We start from the raw sequence: 25,121 nt of genomic DNA, 5'->3' as shown, positions 1-25,121 counted from the left end.
CCCACCCCCTAGCAAAGAAAGAAGGAAGCCCAGGCCAGCCAAGCCATTGCACCCCAGCCTGTCGCCTGCAGAGGGAGGCCACCGGTGGCAGGGGAGGGGCGGCAGTGCTGCACAGATGGCAAGTAGTGGCAGCGGCGGGGGTGGGGCCAGCTTCCTGCAGACCGGGGAAGGAAAGACCCGATAGGCCCTGATCTCAGGCCAGGCCTAGGGACCCTACCCGAGGGGACCCGGATTGTGAGAGGGTGGTTGGGCTGAGGGACACCCCCGAGTGCATGAATCTTCATGCACTGGGCCTCTAGTTTATATATATTTTTTAATTCACAGCACATACTCTTTGTACTAACTGTTGGAAAATCACTCTAGCAAATTCTGTTCCTCTCTGTATTATTGCCTTACATTCTGATGTCATTACTGCGCTTTTATCATCCACTCGCTCTAATAAGATAGTGAATTATTTAAGGGCAGATCATGACTTCAGCTTGTGTTTCTCTGTCATGGTGCCTAGATAAATACTCAAATGCCATCCAGTCCAAATGACTGTGATGAGAGAGGCCCACTGTTGCTGGAGACCTCTGATTTGTATTTAAGGGGCCTCACTTGTTCTTCACCTGTACAGAGGGTGAGTAGGGGCTGAGGGAATTTGGGGAAACCCAGACAGAATTCTTCTCCTGCAAGATTTTGCTAAGCTGGCGTCTGGGATCGCGGGCGGCTTTTTCGCCCAAGTCCGCCGGGCAGCTTCTTCGCCCAGGACCGCCGGGCATTTGTCCAATTAAAACCCGGACACACAGCAATAACAAAGGCACTGGTCTCCTACAGCTAATGCATGGGGATCAAACCCCAGCCTGCAGGAACTCACCCCCGCAGTCAAGGCTGGGCCAATGGGTGGACCTGGGCTGGTGCTCCTAACTCTGGGGAGAGGGAGACTTCCCAGGGCTGCAGGCTAGAGGCCCCGGACTCCGTGCCACACACCCGAACAGGTCCATAGCGCAGGCTGGTCGGTGTAGTGGCTTCTTTGCCTGGGACCGTGGGCAGCTTGGCCTCTTTGCCGCGGGACCGCCGTTCGGCTTGGCTTGGCCTCTTCGCCCCGGGACCGCCGTTGGGCTTGGCTTGGCCTCTTCATCCTGGGACTGCTGGGCAGCTTGGCTTGGCCTCTTCACCCCGGGACCGCCGTTCGGCTTGGCTTGGCCTCTTCATCCTGGGACTGCCGTTCGGCTTGGCTTGGCCTCTTCGCCCCGGGACCGCCGTTCGGCTTGGCTTGGCCTCTTCATCCTGGGACCGCTGGGCGGCTTGGCTTGGCCTCTTCGTCCCGGGACTGCTGGGCGGCTTGGCTTGGCCTGGCTCCAGCAGCCCACCCAGCACCACAACCGTGGGGGTTGCTGCCCCCCCCTGCGGGTTTGTGTCTCCGCTCCTGCCCCCCTGCGTGTTGTTCTCTCAGGCTCCAGCCCGCGCCTGGCCCCTCCTCCTGAGCTGGTCGTGACCTTTACGGCATCCTCCCTAATTTGCATATTACCTCTTTAGATAGATAGATAGATAGATAGATAGATAGATAGATAGATAGATATAGATAGATACTGGGTACCTTGGGTTCCACCCTTTGAGAACATTAAATACATACTAACTGGGGGCTCCAAGGAAACACTTATGCAGTGTCTGCCCCATCCCAGTTGTCTGGCCCCTAGCTGCTTCCTCCCCTGAAGCACAGTAGAAGGAACAGAGGTTTTTCTTGTGGGTTGGGTAGTTTTCCTCCCAGTCGCTTGCACCTGGCCTTCTTTATTAATGTTGACTTTAAAAAAGATTTTGTGAAACAAAAGTTTATTTCCAAAAGTAAGAGGTAAGACAAAGTCGTTAAAAAGAGGAGAGGAAAGAAGGGTGGTGGAGTAGCAAGTAGTTGTGAATTGCATAAAGACTAAGATAAAAGTCCGGATCTCCCTGGCACCCTCTAGAGGTGACTGGAGAGCTACACTCATTCAGGCCTCTCCTGGTACTGAACCATATCTTCATAAAGGAAATTTTTTCTTCAGACCAAACATTCCATAATGTGATAAGGGCTTTCTATAGAAAGGCTTTCGGTTTTGAGTTACTTCTTATGAAACACTCTTTTTTAAATGTAGAAAACACTTTATTTTTTAACTATACATATCATTTCTAAGTAAATATGCAATATTCATTATATCCATTTATTAAAATTATGTACATGTTCATATCAGATTGAAAAGAAATTCAAACCTCACTGTAAAACTTACGTTTTAAAGAGAAAAACACAGTATTTCTTCAGTGTAGATTTATTAAACACTTTATAGAACAAGATCTTAACCTGCTTTGTTTTTTCTGCTTTCTGAAAGAGTTAATGTAATTATTGAAGTTTCTAACCAAGAAGGACTTAAGACTCTGGGACACTTGCTCCCCTTTTTTTCAGATATTGCCCGCCCCCTTGCTATTGCTTATATGTGCAAAAGGATTTTTAGCTTTTATAACCTAAAAGAAAAAAAAAAGGATTTTTTTGTTTGCTCGTGGGTTTGTGTAATCATTGAAGCTAAATGTTGCTGATTTGTGATATAAAAAATGCCTCCTGTTTTCCATATTTATTCTTGGGCTAGAAATAGTATATATCATATAAAGACTATAAAGTTTCATAAGCCTTTATATTTCAAGCTCTTTATTTAAACATTGTTGGATTATGTGGCATAAACCTTGTTTCATTATTTAATAAACTGGAGTAATATATAATTATAAAAATGATTTATGATTATTTCAGATAAATAGAAACATTTGAACTAAGACATTCTCCAGAGAGTCCAGAAGGCTGGAGTAGAAATAGCATTTGGGAAAGTGGTTGCAGACATTTCTCTCTGCCTAGAGAAGTTATTGGGATCATCTTACTTATTGCCTGGATACCCATTATCTGAAATAGTTTGCGACTCAGTAGAGGCCAGTGAATTTGCTGCATGGGTTGGGTTGGCAAGGTACTGTGGAGATTAAGAACATTAATGTGCCATGGCCAGTTGCTCAGTGGTTAGAGCATTGGCCCTTGGACAGAAGAGTCTCAGGTTCAATTCCCAGTCAAGGGCACATACCTTGGTTTCAGGTTTAATCCCCAACCCTCATCAATCCCCAGCCCTGGTTGGAGCGCTTTCAAGAAGCAACCAATTGCCCTGGCCGGTTTGGCTCAGTGGGTAGAGCGTAGGCCTAGGGACTGAAGGGTCCCGGGTTCAATTCTGGCCAAGGGCACATGCCTGGGTTGCGGGCTCGATCCCCAGTGGGGGGCGTGCAAGAGGCAGCTGATCAATGATTCTCTCTCATCATTGATGTTTCTCTCTCCCTCTCCCTTCCTCTCTGAAATCAATAAAATATATTAAAAAAAAGATTAATGGGGAAAAAAAATATCCTCGGGTGAGGATTAAAAAAAAAAGAAAGAAAAAAGGACACCAATATGATTACATCAGTGCTCTGAACTTTCAAGTTCCCTCTGTCCTCCTGGTATTTGATTCTGGCTTGAGGCAGGAGCTGGGGTGCTTGGTTAACTGTGGCCCAGGCAGAGATACCTCTGGTTGGCATAAAATAGCCAGTGAGTGAAATACAAACATTAATTTTTTTACTTAAAAGTATTTTCTAGGTGCCTGTTTTCTTAACATTTAACTTAAATATAGTAGTTTATTGAAAAAATAGAATTGGAACAAAGAGGGAGACGTTTTGTTTCAGGTCTCCTACCTAAGAGATTAAATGACATACCCATGCATGATGGACTGTGAGGACGCTGGCAGCTGGTGTGTCCCAAGTGCCTCAACAGTAGAACTTCCACTCTGATCATTGCACCTGTTAGACACATTTGGCTTTAAATCCAGGCTAACTGTTGTTAAAGTGTTAGCTGGAAAAATCTACAGGGTACATTATCAGTAGATTATAAGTAAATCATTTGGAAGCAAGGCATGGGCGTATAAGACAAGGGTAGTATATAAATCTGTTTCTTGAAAGCTTGATGCAAATGATGGAACCAAGAGCAAAATGCTGGAAACAATATATCGATATGGATGGACCAGCTTAAATAAACTGGTCCATCCATGTAATGGCTTACTGTGTGGCACATGAGAAGAATGAGTTAGATCTCAGCCTGCTCACCTGGAAGATGTTCATGATATGTTATTAAGTAGGAAAAAGTTGAGATGCAGACTCCTATGTATACCATCATCTCATTTCTTAGGAAGAAAGCATAAAACTTACGTAAGTAGGGAATGGATTTAAAGGGTGTGCATTAGGGTTCTCCAGAGAAATAGAACCAATAGGTGTGTGTGTGTGTGTGTGTGTGTGTGTGTGTGTGTGATTTATCTTAAGGATTAGGCCCATGTGATTGTGGAGGACTGGTAAGTATGAAACCTGTAGGTTAGCAGGTTAGCAGACTGGAAACTCAGACAGGATTTCTATGTCACAGTCTTGAGTCAAAAGTCCTTCTCTTGGAAACCTTGTTTTTATTTCCCCTTAAGTTCCTTAACTGATTGAATGAGGCCCACTTGTGTAATGGAGTATAATCTTTTTAAAAATATATATGTATTGATTTCAGAGAGGAAGGGAGGGGGGGAGAGAGATAGAAACATCAATGATGAGAGAGAATAATTGATTGACTGCCTCCTGCATGCTCCCTACCAGAGATCGAGCTCTCATTCCAGGCATGTGCCCTGACCTCCTGGTTCATAGGTCGATGCTCAACCACTGAGCCACACCGGCTGGGCTGGAATATAATCTTAAAGTCAACTGATTGCAGATGTTATTCAACATCTATAGAATACCTTCATAGTAACATCTAGACTAGTATTTACCATACAACTGGGCACCTTAGCCTGTCCCAACTTGACACAAAATTTAACCATCACAGGGTGGAAGCAATTACTAAAATTTTCTTTATGCGGAATTGTATTATATTGGTTCTAAACGTTTATGTTTTATCACTTAAAACTAAATTTTTAGAGCAAAAAGGACTAGCTTGGAATTCAGATGTCCAAGTTACGGTAGGTGGTGGAAAATGGGAGTTATAGTAAATATACTGTTTATAGTTTAATGATATAATATATCTAAAATTATATTAAGCTAGAGGGGCGGTGCATGAAAATTCATGCACTGGAGGGGGGTCCCTCAGCCTGGCCTGCCCCCTCTCACAGTCCGGGAGCCCTCAGCGGCGGGAGGCGATCCAGCGATCAGGGGAAGGCGACGCCCCCATCACACCTCTGCTGCTGCCACTGCCAGCAGTGCAAGCCTCAGCCAGCCCTGGATACCTGAGCCTTGGGCAGCCCTGGGCAGCTGGGCAGCCAACATCCAAGGCTTGCCTGCTCCTCGGGCATCGTCTGGGCAGCTGCCATCTGAGGCTTGCCTGCGCCTCAGGCTGGCTCTGGGCAGCTGGGCGGCTGAGGGGCCTGGGGGACTCCAGAGGCAAGCGGGGCTGAGGGGACTGGGGACCACCATCTTGTGGCTGTGGGCGCCACCATATTTGAGGGCGTGACAGTCAATTAGCATATTCCTTCCTTATTGGCTGTGGGAGCCGCCATCTTTGCATCGGTGTGAGGTCAATTAGCATATTCCATCTTTATTAGATAGGATGTCTGTCAAACTTAAAATTGAGCTGAAAGAATAAATGGGAAACATTTGCTTTTTCAGTTTTAACTATTTTCTTTTTATTCAATGAATTTAACCTGACCTAATAATAGACAAAAATGTAAATTGACTGTACCTCCACGATGCCCACAGCCAATCAGGAGTGAGTATGCAAATTAACCCGACAAAGATGGCAGGCCTGTGGGCAGCGTGCACACACAGGCGCTGAGCAGCCGAGGGCGGGGTGGGATGCTGGCATCGTTGCCTGGGCAACGAAGTCCAATGATTTGCCTGCTGTATTTGCCTCCCAGGGGGCACCGGTGGCTCCTACACGCGGTTCCAACCACTGAGGAGCAGTCAGACCCCAGGGCCACTGTCTCTGCTGAGAACCAGGAGGCTGCTGCCCCGAGGCCCAGGTGAGAGCACGGCTCTGCCTCCTGCTTTTCAGACCCACCAGGACACAGGAGCAGAGCCCGGCCTTCACGGTCTCTCTGGAAGCAGCCTCCCGGGGCAGGTGAGCGGGCTGGAGATCATGCCTCTGGCTCCGCACCTTCCGGCGGGCGGGGAAGAGGCAGCTCGGCTCCTCCTCCTCTCCCCAATCCCCTCCCTTTCTAACCAGGGGCCTCACTGGGAACTTAACTTTCTTTGTTAAACAAGGGAATTCTGGACAATGATTGTCCAACCTCTGTGAACCCAGTGGGAGAACATGTCCGGGGCCAGGGTGCCCCCACCAGCCCGGGACCGGGCAGTGACTGTGCACAAGCACACACCTTTCTTCCTGCAGAAGATGGACGGCTGCTCAGAGAACTCTGTGGAACAGCAGGGACCCGCTGAGCAGTTCCCGGGCATCCGGAGACCAGTCTGCCTGCGAAGAGGTTACGAGAGAAGGGCGTGTCTCTGCCGCAGGTGCTCCCGGCCTGCCCCTCTGACACCCCCAATGGTGAGGTTTCCCATGGAAACCGCAACGCAGGACGAGACCTGCATTTCCTCACCATCGAGCTCTCTGAGAAACTAAGAAAGAGGATTCCAAAGCTGTGACTGTGAGCGCTTCACACAAACCCACACGACCGCCTCCCCAGCCAGCACCCGGCGCCTGCTCTCACCCACGGGTCTTCCATGTTCTGTTCACCCAAACCTATGACAGCACACCTCCATCGCTGCGAGCTTAGGGGACCGTGATGGAAGAAGGCACCATGACTGCTCCGGGGACACAACAGTGGGGCGACTCAGGGTGCAGAGAACTGGCCGCATTCCCAGTGCCCGGATCTGGTTACTGCGCGGGATCAAGGCTCCGACTCCCCAGGCCGTGCCTTCCCCGTAAGCTATGCACAGCCCCGATGGGCACCGCACTGCTGGGCAGCACGGAGCAGATGCATGAGATCCCCCAGCCCAGGGACGAGCCAGTCTCAGGCAGCTGGTCATGAACTGGCCACTGCAGGGATGGCCCTGCTGGCTGTCCCCATACTCAATTGCCTGCCGAGGTCCTGACCCTACGGTTTGGTTCACTCCTCTTCTTCCCCAGGCCCCTCTAGAGACCCGAACTTACATATATATAATCTAATAATAGACAAATATGTAAATTGACCGTACCTTCGCTATGCCCACAGCCAATCAGAGTGAGGGAGTATGCAAATTAACCCACCAAAGATGGCGGTTAATTTGCATACGAAGGCAGGGCGGGCAGCACCATGGCCTGCTTCGGGGGTACGGGTCCATCGGAGGCGGAGGAGGCCCTGAAAGCAGCGCCAGACACTGCCCACAAGGTACCAGTCCATCAGCCAGGGAGGCGGTGGGGTGGGCAGCGCCAGACGGCACAGGAGGGGTCCGGGTTCATCGCAGGCCCCAGGAGGGGCAACGGCCTGCCTAGCCGCTCCCGGGGGTCCCTGGGAACAGCGCCATCCAGGGGACGAGAGGCTGGACAGCTTACCAGCTCCCAGCAGCCCCTGGGACTATTGCCGCCCGGGGGGGTGGGCGAGGCCGGACCGCCTACCAGTTTCCGGGTGTCCCTGGGACAATGGTGGCCCCGGAGACGCGAGGCCGGACCCACCTAGGCGCTCCCCGGGGGTCGCGGGGAACAGCGCCGCCCCGGGAGGCGAGGCCAGACCGCCTACCAGCTCCCAGGGGCCCCTGGGATGATCGCAGCCCCAGGGACGCGAGGCCGGACCGCCTAGCCGCTCCAGGGGGTCCCTGGGAAGATCACGGACCCGGGACGCGAGGCCGGACTGCCTACCAGCTCCCAGGGGCCCCTGGGACTATCGCCGCCCGGGGGAGGCGAGGCTGGACCCGCCTAGACCCTCCCGGGGGTCCCTGGGAGGATCGCGGCCCGGGGAGGTGAGGCTGGACCTGCCTAGTGGCTCCCAGGGGTCCCTGGGATGATTGCGGCCCTGGGGAGGTGAGGCTGGACCGCCTAGCCGCTCCCGGGGGTCCCTGGGAACAGCGCCGCCCCAGGGAGGCGAGGCCGGACCTGCCTAGATGCTCCTGGGGGTCCCTAGGAACAGCGCTGCCCTGGGGAGGCAAGGCTGGACCCGCCTAGCCGCTCCTGGAAGTCCCTGGGAACATCGCAGGCATGGGGTTGCTGAGACACAGACATGGGCCTCTGGCCACAGATTCACAGCTTCGTGGAGATGGAGGGCAGGGATCTGCCTCATCTGCAGAGAGACAGAGGTTCTGCAGTGCCCCCAAGACGTGGGTGGGCCCAGTCAGGGATCAAGGGGCATGGAAGGACTCCTGGCAGAGGGGCAAGGACCCTCACCCCTGAGGCGGGGGTTGAGGGGTGGAGCCACCTCAGTGAAGGGGTGCTGCACTGCAGGGTACTGGACTGACTGACGTGTTTCAGAGAAGCTCCCAGTGCTAACCAGCCTTTCTCAGGCAGCCTTCACACTTCAGAGGCAGTGACTCCTGCTCCTGCCTTGACCCAAAAGCAAGCTCGCTACACCCTGCCCCATAGCAGAGCATGCCTAGGCAGTGAGTGCGAAGCCTTCCACCTGCTCCGGAGAAGGGGGGGCAGTAAAGGGGGAGAGGAAAGAATGTGGAGCATCCGCAATGAAGAGGTGCTCGAGAAAGAGACTCGGAAGCCTGACTGGAAGGTTTGTTCTGTTTGCCAGGCAGCTGCCCCTTAGGAAGCGCAAAGAGCATGGCTCTGAGGGCTTCCTGTGTGCTGAGTCAAGTTCCACAGCCAACTGAAACTGGCCTCAGTTTTCTGGTCTGTAAAATGGATGAAGCATGTCCCAGTGCCTTCACTGAGCTTTGATGGCCAATTGAGATACTATATAAAGAAAATGAGGGAAGAAGTGAGAAAGAAAAGGAAGGACGAGCAACACAAAAGAAAGACTGAAAGGAACCTGTAAACCCATTGTCACTTAAATAGGGAATATAGTCAATAGTGTTATAATGATGGTATGATGCCAGGTGGGTACTAGAAATATCGGGGAACATTTTGTAAAGTATATGATTGTCTAACCACTATTCTGTAACTAATATAAAACCTGAAACCAATACAAAATAATATTGAATGTAAAGAAATGAAAATTGGAGTGAAATTTTTATAAATTTCAAAGTTTAAATAAAAGCTGTAAAGGAAGGAAGGGGAGAATAAAAAGTGTTTTTCATTTACCACTTCATTAAAAAGACAGTTGTCTTTATGTGGTGCTTTTATACTTTTCTAAGTCATTATCTCATTTTAATTTCCGGGCAACTTAAAGACAAGATAAGTATTCCCTCCACTATTCAAAGAAAAGAAATCTTGGTGTCTGGTCCTAATGATTCAATCGTCAAGCCCTTATTGTAAAGCAGGGTTAGTAAAATTTTCTGTGCAGGGTCATATCTATACTAATAAAAGCCTTGGGAGTGATCAGGCCAGCAGGGGAGGGTATTTGGGGGCTATCAGGCCCGCAGAGGAGCAGTTAGGGGGCAATCAGGCCAGCAAGGGAGCAGTTAGGGGGCAATCAGGCACGTAGGTGAGTGGTTAGGAGCCAGCGGTCCAGATTGTGAGAGGGATGTCCAACTGTAGGTTTAGGCCCGATTCCACAGGGATTGGGCCTAAACCTGCAGTTGGACATCCCCCGAGGGGTCCCATATTGGAGAGGGTGCAGGCTGGGCTGAGGGACACCCTCCCCAGTGCACGAATTTCATGCACTGGGCCTCTAGTGTGACAATAATAGCACAAAGATTGCCCGGGAAAAATGAAATTTTGTTACAGTGAAGTTTCTATACAAGATGTGAAGTGGTGTAATATCCACTTGAAGATAGACCGTGATACGTTAAAATCCTATATCATAAAGAGCTAATATGCAAAAAGTCATCATGCCCTTATGCCATCACACCATAATGGCTCAGACACTCAACACTGGGGAGAGAGGAATGGGGACCAGCCAGGCTGCAGCCTGGGAGAGGGACAAGCCACTCGCTTCAGGGTCCTGGGTGCCAGCAGCTGCGCCTGCACCTCTGGCCCAGGAGAGGGACAAGCCGCCTGCCCCGCAGTCCTGGGCGCCAGCAGCTGGGGCTGCAGCCCAGGAGAGGGACAAGCTGCCCGCCCTGGGGTCCTGGGAGCCAGCAGCTGCGCCTGCACCTGCAGCCCAGGAGAGGGACAAGCTGCACACCCTGTGGTCCTGGGAGCCAGCAGCTGCGCCTGCACCTGCAGCCCAGGAGAGGGACAAGCTGCACACCCCGTGGTCCTGGGTGCCTGCGGCTGCAGGCTGGGCAAAGCCGCCTGCCCACGGTCCCCTGTGGCTGCGATCAGCCTGGGTGAAGCCGGCCCAGGTCCTGGGTGCCTGTGTCTGGCCAGAGGGAGGGAAACCCGGGTCCCAGGTGTGGGGCGAGGCAGAGGCAGTTAGGGGCAATCAGGCCAGCAGGGGAGCAGTTAGGGGTGATCAGGCAAGCAGGCAGAGGTGGTTAAGGGTGATCAGGCAGGAAGGCAGAGGGGTTAGGGGCGATTAGGCAGGCAGGCAGAGGCAGTTAGGGGCAATCAGGAAGGCAGGCCAGTGAGTGGTTAGGAGTCAGTGGTCCCAGACTGCGAAAGGGATGTCCGACTGCTGGTTTCGGCCTGATCCCCAAGGGGTCCCCAGTTGGAGAGGGTGCAGGCTGGGCTGAGGGAACCCCCCCCCCTTCATGCACAAATTTTGTGCACTGGGCCACTAGTATTTTATAATTTAAAAAATTTTAAATATATTTTTATTGATTTCAGAGAGAGGAGAGAGAGAGAAACATCAATGATGAGAGAGAATCATTGATCGGCTTCCTCACACACACCTGCCACTGGGGATTGAGCCTGCAACCTGGGCATGCACACCAACTGGGAATTAAACTGTGACTTTCTGGTTCAGAGATTGACGCTCAACCACTGAGCAACACTGGCTGGGCGATAATTTAATTTTTTTAAACTTTTTTTTTTTGACAGTAGGGGGAAACCTCCAAATAGAGTGCATCATGTGGACTATGTACCTATTCTGTAAACTCCTGAGGTGTTTTTACATAATTCTTAGTCTCCTTCTGACCATACTATTTTCAAATTATACTGTTTCATTGCATTATATGGTGGCAAGAGCTGCATTTTCTCTTGTGAGGTTTTACTTCATTAATTGTAACCTTGCAAATATATTTCTGAAACACTCCATAGTACTTTATGAAAAGAGAAGCTGACTAGATATAAGCTATTGCAGATTTTCAACTGAATGTATGTGTGAGAGTTTTGACGATTCTAGACTTAAAAGGAATCCATATCTTAGAGCCAGGTTTACAAACATCCAAGAACTGCTTAAGGCCACTGGCAGACTTCATCTTGAATTGCATCACTACTCTATATTTTGTGCTTTTTTTTTTTTTTTTAATAATAATTTGCACATAGTAGATAGTGCAATAAATACTTCTTGCATTAAATGGAAGCAACCTACTAAGATTTGCTCTTTACTTCTGGGATTCTTAATGTGCTGTGTTATCTCAAGGTCACAAGGAGTCAGTGAGAATTGGGTTGAGAGTGCTCCAGGTAGCATTTCCTACTGATTGCTTTATTAACCAAGTTGCAGAGAAATCAGAACCTCTGTCAGCCTGTGTTCAGGCTAAGATTTTTTAAAATTGTGGTAAAATATACATAAAATAAATTTACCATTTAAGCCATATTTAAGTGTACAGTTCTGTGACATTAAGTACATTCACACTATAGTACTGAGAAGGCTAAAAGGCTAATTCCAATGTAACCCTGATGTTTGGGGGGCTAGCAATCTGAATCTGTGCCAGAAACCTAATGTACATTCTTGATAACCTATAATTAAGTCACTGCCCCTTTCTCCACAATCTGGTCTTGCAAGACCTGTTACCTAAATGCTTACATTTTACAGAGGCCATAAACCATGAATAACACACAACCCCCAGAGGGGGTTATCAGCGCTGGTGCCAGGCCAGGCCCTTAGATATGGCGTCAAGGCCCCCATCCCAACACACGGGGCTTTTTGCAAAGCCCACAAAAGGTCCGGAAGCCCCATCCATATTTGGGGAACAAAGAACCCAAAGGGGATAAAAGAAGAGCTTCCACCATATTGGTTTGATCAGACTTTGGAGGCAACTCCTCTGAGACCGCTGGCATAATAAAGCTGTGTAACTCCATTTCTCTAAGCATCGCTTGGGTTTCTTCCGTCTTCTACAATAGTACAACTACCACCACCATCCATCTCCAGAACTTTTGAGATAAATTGTCTTGAGTGGATCTTGGTCCTTTAATTCATTAGCAGTGTTTATGTTTATGGCCTTGTTATAGGCCCAAGCTAGAAGATAAGATCCCAGAACTTACATCTGGATCCTTTTTTTTTTTTGTAGTGTAATACACATAACATAAAATTTACTATCTTAACCATTTTTAAGTATACAGTTTAGTGGTCTTAAATACATTTACATTGTTGTGCAACTATCACCACCATCCGTCCCTATAACTTCACCTTGTAGAACTGACACTTCATACCCAGTAAACAACTCCTCATTCTTTCCTCCCAATAGCTCCTGGCAACTACCATTACACTCTCTGTTTTTATGATTTTTAAAAATTTTTTATTAAGGTATTATATGTGTACATATCTTACTGTTTTTATGATTTTTGACTAATTTATGTACCTCAATATGTAGGCTCATTCAGTATTCGTCCTTTTGTTACTAGCTTATTTGACTTAGCATAATGCCCTCAAGATTCATCCATATTGTAGTATATTACAGAGTTTCCTGCCCTTTTAAGGCTGAATAATATTCCATTATATGTATAGACCACATTTTGCTTATCCATCCATTGTTGATGAATACTTGGTTACTGACACATTTTAGCTACTGTGAATAATGCTGTTATGAACAAGGGTGTACAAATATCTCTTTGAGACCCTGCTTTTACTCTTTTGTGTATACTCCCAGAAAGAATTGCTGGATCATATGGTAATTTTATTTTTAAATTTTTGAGGAACTGCATACTGCTGCACAGTGACTGTACCATTTTACAATTTCACCAACAGTGAATTTGAAATTGACAAGTGTGAATCCTCCAATTTTGTTCTTTTTTATTTATTTTTATTTATTTTTTTTAAAATATTTTTATTGAGGTATTATATGTGTACATATCTTACTATTACCCCCCACCCCACACCCACACATGCCCTCCCCCCCCAGAGTTTTGCGTCCATTGTTTATGCTTATATGCATGCATACAAGTCCTTCGTTTGATTTCAAAACTCCCCCACCTTTCCCAAACTTTCCCCCTGTAATTTGAAAGTCTGTTTGATGCTTTACTGTCTCTGTATCTATCTTTTTGTTCACCACTTTATAATGTTCTTTACTATCCCTAAATGAGTGAGATCATGTGGTATTGTTCTTTCATTGACAGGCTTATTTCACTTAGCATAATGTTCTCCAATTCCATCCAGGTTGCTGCAAATGATGAGAATTCCTTCTTTTTTATGGCAGCATAGTATTCCATTGTGTAGATGTACCATAGTTTTCCGATCCAGTCATCTGCTGATGGGCACCTAGGCTGTTTCCAAATCTTAGCTATTGTAAATTGTGCTGCTATGAACATAGTGGTGCATATATCCTTTCTGATTGGTGTTTCTAGTTTCTTCGGATATATTCCCAGGAGTGGGATTACTGGGTCAAATGGGAGTTCCATTTTCAGTTTTTTGAGGAAACTCCATACTGTTCTCCACAGTGGCTGCACCAGTCTGCATTCCCACCAGCAGTGCACGAGGGTTCCTTTTTCTCCGCATCCTCGCCAACACTTGTTGTTTGTTGATTTGTTGATGATAGCCATTCTGACAGGTGTGAGATGGTACCTCATTGTTGTTTTGATTTGCATCTCTCGGATAATAAGTGACTTTGAACATGTTTTCATGTGTCTCTTGGCCTTCCTTCTGTCTTCTTTTGAAAATATTCTGTTTAGGTCTGTTGCCCATTTTTTTATTGGATCATTTATCTTCCTCTTATTAAGTTGCATAAGCTGCCTGTAGATGTTGGAGATTAAACCTTTATCAGTGATAGCATTTGCAAATATGTTTTCCCATGCAGTGGGCTTTCTTGTTGTTTTGTTGATGGTTTCTTTTGCTGTAAAAAAGCTTTTTATTTTGATGTAGTCCCATTTGTTAATTTTCTCTTTAGCTTCCATTGCCCTAGGGGCAGTGTCAGTGAAGAAGTTCTTGTGGCATATGTCTGAGATTTTGTTGCCTGTGAATTCCTCTAGTATTTTTATGGTTTCCCGTCTTATGTTTAAGTCCTGTATCCATTTTGAGTTTATTTTTGTGTATGGTGTAAGTTGGTGATCTAGTTTCATTTTTTTGCATGTATCTGTCCAGTTTTCCCAACACCATTTATTGAAGAGACTGTCTTGACTCCATTGTATGTTCTTGCCTCCTTTGTCAAATATTAATTGAGCATAGTGGTTTGGGTCGATATCTGGGTTCTCTATTCTGTTCCATTGATCAATATGTCTGTTCTTGTGCCAGTACCAGGCTGTTTTGAGAACAGTGGCTTTGTAATACAGCTTGAAATCTGGTATTGAGATCCCACCTACTTTATTCTTCTTTCTGAGGATTGCTGAGGCTAGTCGGGGTCTTTTTTTATTCCAGATGAATTTTTGGAGAGTTCTTTCTAGGTCTGTGAAATATGCTGTTGGTATTTTGATGGGGAGTGCATTGAATCTGTAGATTGCTTTGGGTAGTATGGACATTTTAATGATGTTGATTCTACCAATCCAGGAACATGGTATGTTCTTCCATCTGTTTACGTCTTCCTCTATCTCTTTTTTCAGTGTCCTGTAGTTTTCTGCGTATAGGTCTTTTACCTCCTTAGTTAAGTTTATTCCTAGGTATCTTAATTTTTTTGGTGCGATGGTAAATGGGATTGCTTTTTTAGTCTCTCTTTCTGTAAGTTCATTATTGGTGTATAGAAAAGCCATAGATTTCTTGGCGTTAATTTTGTATCCCACTACATTGCCGAATTCATTTATTAAGTCTATTAGTTTTTTGATGGAATCTTTTGGGTTTTTTATGTACAATATCATGTCATCTGCAAATAAGGACAGCTTCACTTCTTCTTTTCCAATTTGGATGCCTCTTATTTCTTCTTCTTGCCTAATTGCGATAGCTAATACTTCCAGTACTATGTCAAACAGGAGTGGTGAGAGTGGGCATCCCTGTCTTGTTCCTGTTCTTAGGGGAAATGGTTTTAGTTTTTGCCCATTGAGTATGATGTTTGCTGTGGGTTTATCATAAATAGCTTTTATTATGTTGAGGTATGAGCCTTCTATTCCCACCTTGTTGAGAGTTTTTATCAAGAAAGGGTGTTGGATTTTGTCAAATGCTTTTTCTGCATCTATTGATATGACTATGTGATTTTTATCTCTCAATTTGTTTATGTGATGTATCACGTTTATTGATTTGCGGATATTGTACCATCCTTGCATTCCTGGGATAAATCCTACTTGGTCATGGTGTATGATCTTTCTGATGTACTGCTGGAGCCGATTTGCTAGAATTTTGTTGAGGATTTTGGCATCAATGTTCATGAGGGATATTGGCCTGTAATTCTCTTTCATTGAGTTGTCTTTATCTGGTTTTGGTATTAGGGTGATGCTGGCTTCATAGAAGGAGCCTGGAAGTGTTCCTTCCTCTTGAATTTTTTGGAATAGTCTGAGGAGGATAGGTTTTAGTTCTTCCTTGAAAGTTTGATAAAACTCTCCTGTGAAGCCATCTGGCCCCTGGCTTTTGTTTGCCGGAAGCTTTTTGATGACTGCTTCAATTTCTTCCATAGTTACTGGCATGTTGAGCTGTTTAGAATCTTCCTGATTGAGTTTTGGAAGGTTGTATTTTTCTAGGAATATGTCGATTTCCTCTAGGTTGTCCAGTTTGTTGGAGTAGAGTTGTTCGTAGTATTTTGTAACAATCCTTTGTATTTCGTCGGGATCTGTTGTTATTTCACCTCTTTCATTTCTGATTTTGTTTATTTGGGTCCTCTCTCTTTGCTTCTTGGTGAGCCTGGCTAGAGGTCCATCAATCTTGTTTATCCTTTCAAAGGACCAGCTCTTGGTTTTGTTGATCTTTTGTATTGTTTCTTTGGTCTCTATGTCGTTTATCTCCGCTCTGATCTTTATTATTTCTTTCCTTCTGCTTACACTGGGCTTATCTTGTTGCTCTCTCTCTAACTGTTTGAGTTGTTGGGTTAGGTAATTTATTACCATTGTTTCTTGTTTTTTGCAGTAGGCTTGTAGAGCTATGAACTTCCCTCTCAGGACTGCTTTCGCTGTGTCCCATAGATTTTGGATTGTTGTGTTTTCATTGTCGTTTGTTGCCATGATGTTTTTTATTTCTTCCTTGATGTCTTTGGTAACCCAGTCATGGTTTAATAGCATGCTGTTTAGTCTCCAAGTGTTTGATTTCTTTGGGTTGTTTTTATTGTAGTTTATTTCCAGTTTTATGCCACTGTGATCTGAGAAGATACTTGATATGATTTCTATCTTCTTGAATTTGGAGAGACTTTGCCTATGTCCTAACATATGGTCTATCTTTGAAAATGACCCATGTGCACTTGAGAAGAATGTATATTCTGTGGCTTTGGGGTGAAATGTTCTGAAGATGTCGATTAATTCCATCTGTTCTAGTGAGTCATTTAGGATTGATGTTTCTTTGCTGATTTTTTGTTTAGAGGATTTGTCCAATGGTGATAGTGGGGTATTGAAGTCTCCTACTATGATTGTATTGCTGTCAATCTCTCCTTTGATATCTTCCAGGAGTTTTTTAATGTATCTTGGTGCTCCTGTATTGGGTGCATATATGTTTACCAGAGTTATTTCTTCTTGTTGGATTTCTCCCTTTAGTATTATGAAGTGGCCTTCATTATCTCTTGTTATGTCCTTCACTTTGAGATCTAATTTGTCAGATATAAGTATTGCAACCCCCGCTTTTTTTTCATTTCCATTTGCCTGGAAAACCTTTTTCCATCCCTTTACTCTCAGTCTGTATGCATCCTTTTTTTTGAGGTGGGTTTCCTGTAGACAGCAGATATCTGGGTTTTGTTTTCTTATCCAGTCTGTTACCCTGTGTCTTTTGATTGGGGCATTCAATCCATTTACATTTAAAGTTATTATTGATAGGTACTTATTTGACGCCATTTTTATTCTATACCCCTGTGTACCTTCTTTGCTTCCTATTTCTTTCTTTCTTTTTTTTTTTTTACAGCAGACCCTTTAGCATTTCTTTCATTGCTGGTTTGGTGGTGATAAACTCCCTTAGTCCTTTTTTGTCTGTGAAGCTCCTGATTTCACCTTCAATTTTGATTGATAGCCTTGCTGGGTACAGTATTCTTGGATTTAGACCCTTCCTTTGCATGACTTGGTATATTTCATTCCATTCCCTTCTGACCTGATGAGTTTCTGTTGAGAAATCAGTTGCTAGTCTGATGGGGGTTCCTTTGTATGTAACTGTCTGTCTCTCTCTGGCCGCTTGTAAGATTCTTACTTTGTCGTTGGTGTTTGCCAACTTAACTATAATGTGCCTTGGCGTCGGTCTTTTGGGGTTCATTTTGCTTGGAACTCTGTGAGCTTCTTGGATTTGTGTGGGTTTTTTCTTCCCTATATCAGGGAAGTTTTCTGTTATTATTTCTTCAAACAGGTTTTCTATTCCTTGCTCAGTTTCCTTTCCTTCTGGCACCCCTATTATCCTGATGTTGTTTTGTTTTGTATTGTCCCGAAGTTCCCTTACGCTCTCCTCAATCTTTCTAATTTTTGTTTCTAGAAGCTGTTGTAATTGGGTATTTTTTTCCATCTTGTCTTCTAGCTCACTTATGCGGTCCTCTGCTTCATCTAGTCTACTCTTGATGCTTTCTATTGAGTTCTTTACAGCAGCGATGTCATTTTTCATTTCTTCTTGGTTCTTCATTTCTTCTTGGTTCTTACTCATATTGTCGAATTTGTCTTCCATCCTTTTCAGCCACTTTATGACCATTTCTCTGAATTCTTTCTCTGATAGGTTGTTTGCCTCTAAATCGTTTACTTCCTTTTCTGGTGATGCCTGCTTCTCTTTCCTGTGGGGGCTGTTTCTTTGTCTCCTCATGGTCTCTCTTCTCCGGATGTCTGGTTATATAGATTTCTCTCTCTGGCGTTGATTTAAAGGTATAAAATACAACACAACCAGGCACAACAGACAAGGCACTGAACAGAATTGTATTCACGATATTAATAACCTCCAATAAAGGTAACCACCAGAGAAAGACAAATTAGGAAATAGGAGTGGAAGAGGGAGAGTAAAAAGAAAGAACAACAACGAAAAAAAAAACAAAAAACAAAGAGTGTGAATCTGAACTTGGGAAAAGAGCAGAAAGAAAGAAAAGAAAAAGAAATAACAGAAAAGAAAAAGAAAAGAAAAAAAAAGTAAGAGAGACAAGAATGATACTAAGAGAGAAAAGGGGAACAAACTATATATATGGGGAGTAAACTCCACTAGAACAACCACTATTCCCAGCAAATTCCAGCAACACGAGCCTGGAGATTAATACAAACTGCAACAGCAGCTAATATCAAGTGAGGCAAGGGAAAGCAAAAGTAAAAAACAAACAAAAACAAAGCAAACAAAAGAACCAACCAAACCAACAAAAAGAATAATCAAAACAATCTCATAAAAAAGCATAAAAATTCAATCTAATCAACATTCAAGCAAACAACAACAAAAGGCCCGAGAGAAAAATAATTTTTTTAAGGTAGCGTAGAGAGAGGTTTGTATGGATTTGGAGCAGGGGGTTGGGAATTAGATATATAAGTAGGGTGAAGTTTTAGCAGGGAGTAAACTGAAAAAGTAGGGAAAATCTAAAGCCAGAAAGGGTTAAGATAAACTGGGGACCAAGGGGGAAAGGTTAGGAGGAGAGTGATGGCATAATGTTAGCTTTGAGATAGGGTAAAGCGATTGTAAGGGAAAGATGCAAGTCGAATGTAGGACACTAATCCAAAAATAAAAGAAAGAGAAAATCAAATGTCATTAAAAAAAAAAAAAAAAAAAAGTAAAATAATAGTAATAATAGTGCTGATTGAAAATAAAAATGTAATAATTAAAAAGGTGAAAATCGAGTGAGGAAAAAGAAAAAAAATTAGTTTCTTAAGTAAAAGATGCAAAAAATGAAAATAAAAAATATGAGAATAAAAAATTTAAAAAATTGAAAAAAGAATTGAAAATTAAAAAATAGGAACACTAAAATGTGCAGTAGCGGCTGTCATTCACTTCCTCTATTATTCTGTTTGGTACGCCTTTTTCCCAGTCTGGGCGGTATTTCAGTTCAGCTTCATTCCAGGGCTCCTCAGTGTTGGAAGCCAGTCCTGCTTTTTAAGCCAGCTGTGTCTTAATTTCTCGTATTTATTTTTTATTACACCAGAGACAATTAGCGTTTCAGCCCCTGGGTGGCAGTGTTTCTGAATTGACTTCCGGGCCTCTCTAGCTCTTTTTTTTTTTTTTTTTTTCCCTCTATGGCACTCACTACCGGTTTGTGGAGGTGTGAGCCTCAGAGCTTGTGGAGGTGTGCGCCTCAGGGCTTGTGGAGGTGTGCGCCTCAGAGCTTGTGGAGGTGTGCGCCTCAGGGCTTGTGGAGGTGTGCGCCTCAGAGCTGCCTCTCTGATGGTCACACGCAGCTCTGGTCCCCAGGTTCCGAAAAAACACCTTCCCCCTGCAGTCTTTCAGGGTTTCCACCTGGGTTTTTCTATGTATTGGGCTTAGCAATCAGAGTCGGAAAGAGCCCAAGTGTGCGGACCGTGGGTCTGTGCACCAGGCTAAGGAGCCTGCACTCCTTTGAAAATTCTTAGTCTGACCCTCCTCGTCAGATTAAAATGAGTTGCTTTCAAGAGGTCACTTCTGTTAGCAGCTCAGAAGACCCCCCTCCTCATTCACGGATCACGGCAGTTCCAACTGCCGCCGATTTTTCTAGGCACAGACCTCCCGGCTCCTGCCGGTCCTGCGGCTGCCGCGCTTCCCTCACCCAGCGCTTCCCTCACCCACCGCGGGGATTAGAAACCGCCCCTCATTTCAGGCGAAATCTGACCTTTCCGTGGTGCAGTGAAGAGTTTCTTTGAATCCAAATGTTTGCGCTGATAGGGGACCGGTGGTCTGGTGCTCCCAGCAGTTAAGTGTTTGCAGTTGTCGCGGAAAGTCAGGTTTCCACTAAAATCCTCCTTTCCTTGCAAGATGGCGAGGCGCCCGGTGAGCCCGCAGCTCCGGGAGGGGACCCAGCCCCTGTGGGTGCTGCGCGGTCAGAGGAACACTGCCCAGCACTCCCCCGCCTTCTCCTGGAGTTTAGCTGTCCCTTGGCTTGCCCACATACACTCCCTCTGCGAGCCTCTGCTGCTCCGACTCTCCGCCCCAGGAACAGACTCCAAACCCGACTCTATTCCGTCGCCATTTTTTCCTCCAATTTTGTTCTTTTTTAAAGATTGTTTTGGCTATTTGTGATTCCCTTGAGATTCCATATGAATTTTAAGATGGGTCTTTCTATTTCTTCACAAGCTGTCATTGGGATTTGGATAGGAATTACACTGAATCTGTAGCTTGCTTTGGGTAGTATTGATATTTTAACAATATTAAACTTTTTAATTCATGAACATGAGATGTGTTTCCATTTATTTATGTCTCAATTTCTTTTAGCAATGTTTTATAGTTTTTATTGTACATGTGTTTCACTTCCTTGGCTACGTTAATTCCTAAGTATTTTATGCTTTTTAATGCTATTGTAAATAGAATTTGGTTTCGTAATTCCCTTTTCAGATTGTTCATTGTTCATGCAGAGGAATCCAACCTATTTTTTGTGTGTTGATTTAGTATCCTGCTACTTTGCTGAATTCATTTATTAGTTCTAATAGTTTTTTTGGTGGAATATTTAGGGTGTCTACATGCAAGATCATATCATCCACAAGCAGAGGTGCTATTACCTTTTTTCCAATTTGGATGCTTTTTATTTCTTTTTCTTGCCTAATTACTCCATTTAGAACTTCCAATACTATGTAAAATAGAAGTGGACATCCTTGCTTTGTTCCTGATCTTAGAGGAAAGGCTTTCAATCTTTCACCATTGAGTATGATGTTCATTGTGGGCTTTTTTCTTCCTTCTGTTGATGTGGTGTATTACATTGATTAATTTTCATTCGTTGAACCATCCTTGCATTCCAGAAATAAATCCAAGTTGGTCATAATGTATAATCCTTTTAATATGCTGCTGAATTATGTTTGCTAATATTTTGTTCTTTGTTCCTCCTTCCACTGAGAATTGAAGTCAATTTCCCTCCCTTTGTGTCTGGCCTGCCCATAGTGACTTGCTTTGCAGAGAATGCAACAGAAGTGATCTCCTGTGACTTCTGAGGCTAGTTCTACATTAGCCTTTGGGAACTTATCTCTAAGCCATAAGCCCCTGAGAGACCATGTAAATGACCAACCGGAAAGCACTGAGACTACATGAGGACCTAGAGATGTGCAGTCAGTCTCCAGCTGTCCAGCCTGTGGGCATTCGTGTCACCCTAGCTATGATTTCAGACATGATGAACAGAGATGATTCTTTTTTGTTGTTGTTAAAGTTCCTTTTTAAATATATATGTATATTTTTTATTGATTTCAGAGAGGAAGAGAGAGAGTGAGAGAGATAGAAACATCAATGATGAGAGAGAATCATTGATCTGCTGCCTCGTGCATGCCCCACACTGGGGATTGAGCCTGCAACCTTGGCATGTTTCCTTGACCAGAATGGAACCTGGGACCCTTCAGTCCACAGGCTGACTGACAGTCTATCCACCGAGCCAAATCAGCTAGGGCGACGATTCTTTTCTTACGTGCCTTGAAGAAATTCCTGACCCACAGAATTATGAAAGATAACAACAAAATGGTGGTTCTTTTAGGGCACAATTTTTGGGTCAATTTGTTAGATAGCAATAGATAACAGGAACCAAACTATTCCCCTGTTGAAAAATATTTAGGTTGTGTCCACTTTTTCTTCATTATGAACTATATTTTACATGTACTTTTTGAATATTCAAGAATTTCTCTAGGATAAATTTTCAGAGACATAATTGCCGGATAATAGGGCTATCTTTTCTCTTTGTTTCTCCACCCTCTGTTTTGATAAGTGTTGGCAAATTTCCCTCTACAAAGAGCATATAAAGGTGGCCTTTTCCCTTCATTCTCCCAAATATCTTTGATGACTCACTTCATATTCTGTGTTTTGTTTACTTATGTCTAAATGAAAGAGAATAACTCCTACCTTATCTACAGGGCTGCAATTTAGTGATTAAAAGTGAAATCTGAATAACACCTCACAAACAAAATGTTATCTACTGTAATATGGGGACCTTGATCTTTAGGGATGAGATAACTTTGACCTCATCTTTGTCCTTTTGACAAGATAGCCTGTGTCTTCTCATTGTCCTTCTCACCCCCACTTGCATACACACGATATGAATATGTATGTGTATCTTATATGTACATATACACAGATACATGCAATATGAGTATTTACTATATCAATTTGAATTAATTTATGGGAACAGTTAGCAAAACTTGAATTAAATAAATATATTGTAAGAATTATAGTAGAAAATTAAAACTACAACTATATTTGTCATGTCCTCCAGTGCTTCTGGGAATAAGCTAATCACCAGCTGGAAACAGGAAGAGATTTGACTTGTAATACAGCGTATATACATGGGTTCATTGTAGGAAATTTGTACTTCTTTGGTGGGGGAGAGGTTAATATAGATAATATTTGTCCATACCGAAAAGAGCACTAGAGTCTGAAGCAGAAAATTCAGTTTCTACTATATATTGAGCAACCACTATATTGTTTAAATGTATATAACTTTTGCCTGGCTGGAGTGGCTCAGTGGTTGAGCATTGACCAATGAACCAGGAGGTCACAGTTCAATTCCCAGTCATGGGCTCGATCTCCATTGTGGGGTGTGCAGGAGGCAGCTGATCAATGATTCTCTCTCATCATTGATGTTTCCATCTTTCTCACCCTCTCCCTCTCTGAAATCAGTTAAAAAAATATATATAAAATGTATATAACTTCTATGCTAGTATTCTGCAAAATTAAAACACCCATAAAAACTGCTATTACTCTGTTTCACTGTTCTTGTTGCTTCCCCACCCCTACAGAGCCAGCTGGTGACTAGGCACTGCTGTGCTTCCTGTAGCTTCCTCAATTCTTCAAATCAAGAATAATCCAGGCATTATTGTGTTGCATTATACCTTCCTCTTCCTTCATTTGATAGGGGTGGGGGTTTATAATCTGGTAGATAGAGTGCCTGAATTAATCTGAAAGATAATCACATCAGTTTGAAATTCTAGAGTACATATACTTACGGGAATAGAGGGTTAAGTTTTTCCGAGTTTCATTTCTTAGGCCGGTGCACCTGCATACTCCCTTTGATCCCAAGCGAAGTGATTGAGGATGTGATTCAGCTGCGGACAATGTGCACTGTACCCAGCAAGCAAGCAGGGCCGTTCAGCATGGTCAGGCCGACCCCACCAGGAGCCAAGACATCATCTCATCGCTTAACAACCAAGAACAATAGTTGAATTCTGTGGCCCCCAGGATCAAATGCAATTGCATTCTGTTCCCAACTTCACCCTAGTCCACTTTCCCAATATAATCCTGTCCCCTGCACCTTGCCATAAGACAGGTTTTGGATGCTCCCTGTCTTCTTGGTTGGCTGGCCTTCCCAATAATCACCTTATATGAATCAACCCTGCCTTCGTTATTGGACATGGCAACAGGCAGCCCAAGCCCACCCTGGGGTTTCCCGGTAACAATTTCACCTCACAGTAGCTGATTAAACATTCAGTGTTGGCCGAAACCGGTTTGGCTCAGTGGATAGAGCGTCGGCCTGCAGACTCAAGGGTCCCAGGTTCGATTCCGGTCAAGGGCATGTACCTTGGTTGCGGGCACATCCTCAGTAGGGGGTGTGCAGGAGGCAGCTGATCGATGTTTCTAACTCTCTATCCCTCTTCTCTTCCTCTCTGTAAAAAATCAATAAAATATATTAAAAAAAAAAATTCAGCGTTGGCACAAATCTTTTCCAGGGATACCATGACCTGCATTGCAAACTTCTAGCATCATGAATCTCCAGTTGGTAAAAATATTTTAAGGAATTAGACAATTTTAGAAGAGAATGGATTGATCATGGATTTGGAAAAATCTGCAATGGAAATGCATTTGGGAGAGAGAGAGTGTTTATATTTGGCTGTTAAAGGATGATGTTTGTCATCACAAAACTCAAGAGGATTAACTTCATTTCTGAGATTTTGGGAACTAGAGGTCAGTCTGATCTGAAGAAGAGAAGGTATGTTTTAATTACTTAAACAGGTAGATGTACATATCTGTACATATCTACAAGATAACTTTCTTTAGGAAATAGTGGTGGATTGATGTGATGGAGAAACAATACTCTGAAGCTGGGTTGAATAATTAAAACAAAAACCTTACTCTTTAGTGCAGAATTCATTGCAAAATGAGGAGGAGGAGGAGACAGAGGTAGAGGAAAAGAAGAAAATTACTTATTAGTAATCCCAACCATTTGTCAATGTTTTGGGAGTGTTTTTTTTTGGGCAATAGGATCATACACTATAGTTCTTCTTAATTATATCACAATAATTTTTCCAAATAGGTAAATATTCCCTAAACATTAGAGTTTTAACTCTTGACTTTGAGAGATAATTTTTGACTTCAGAAAAGTTGCAAAAGTAGTACAGAGTTCGGGTGTGCCCTTTATTCAGCTTAGATAACTGTGTGCAATAATTAAAACTGGGAATTAACATTGGCATAATACTATTACCTAAGCTACAGACCTTGTTGGAATATCTGTATTTTATTCTATAGTTTTTCCTTTTTCTATTTGAGGATCCAATCCAGGTTCCGACATTGCATCTAATTGTCATATCTCATCTCCAGTATGTAGCACTTCCTCAATCTTTCCTAATTTTTTATGACCTTGACACTTTTGAAGAATACTGGTGAATTTTGTAGGACATCCCTCAATTTGAATTTGCCTGATGTTTTCTCATATTT

The 25,121-nt window shown here is 44.1% G+C and overlaps 1 protein-coding gene across 1 annotated transcript in view; it reads left to right on the top strand.

Annotated features, from left to right (window-relative positions):
• SLC25A30 (solute carrier family 25 member 30) overlaps positions 1-21,414 on the top strand; it is a 48,671-nt gene extending 27,257 nt beyond the window's left edge. Inside the window, exon 9 of the mRNA XM_054719809.1 lies at positions 21,375-21,414. Within this exon, the coding sequence (XP_054575784.1) occupies positions 21,375-21,377 (3 nt within the window). The 3' untranslated portion in view covers positions 21,378-21,414. The remainder of the gene's footprint in view (positions 1-21,374) is intronic.
• The last annotated feature ends 3,707 nt before the right edge of the window (positions 21,415-25,121 follow it).

Source organism: Eptesicus fuscus, chromosome 8 (genome assembly GCF_027574615.1).
Source record: "Eptesicus fuscus isolate TK198812 chromosome 8, DD_ASM_mEF_20220401, whole genome shotgun sequence".
Classification (NCBI taxonomy): Eukaryota; Metazoa; Chordata; class Mammalia; order Chiroptera; family Vespertilionidae; genus Eptesicus; species Eptesicus fuscus.
This window is presented reverse-complemented; position numbering and strand designations above follow the sequence as displayed.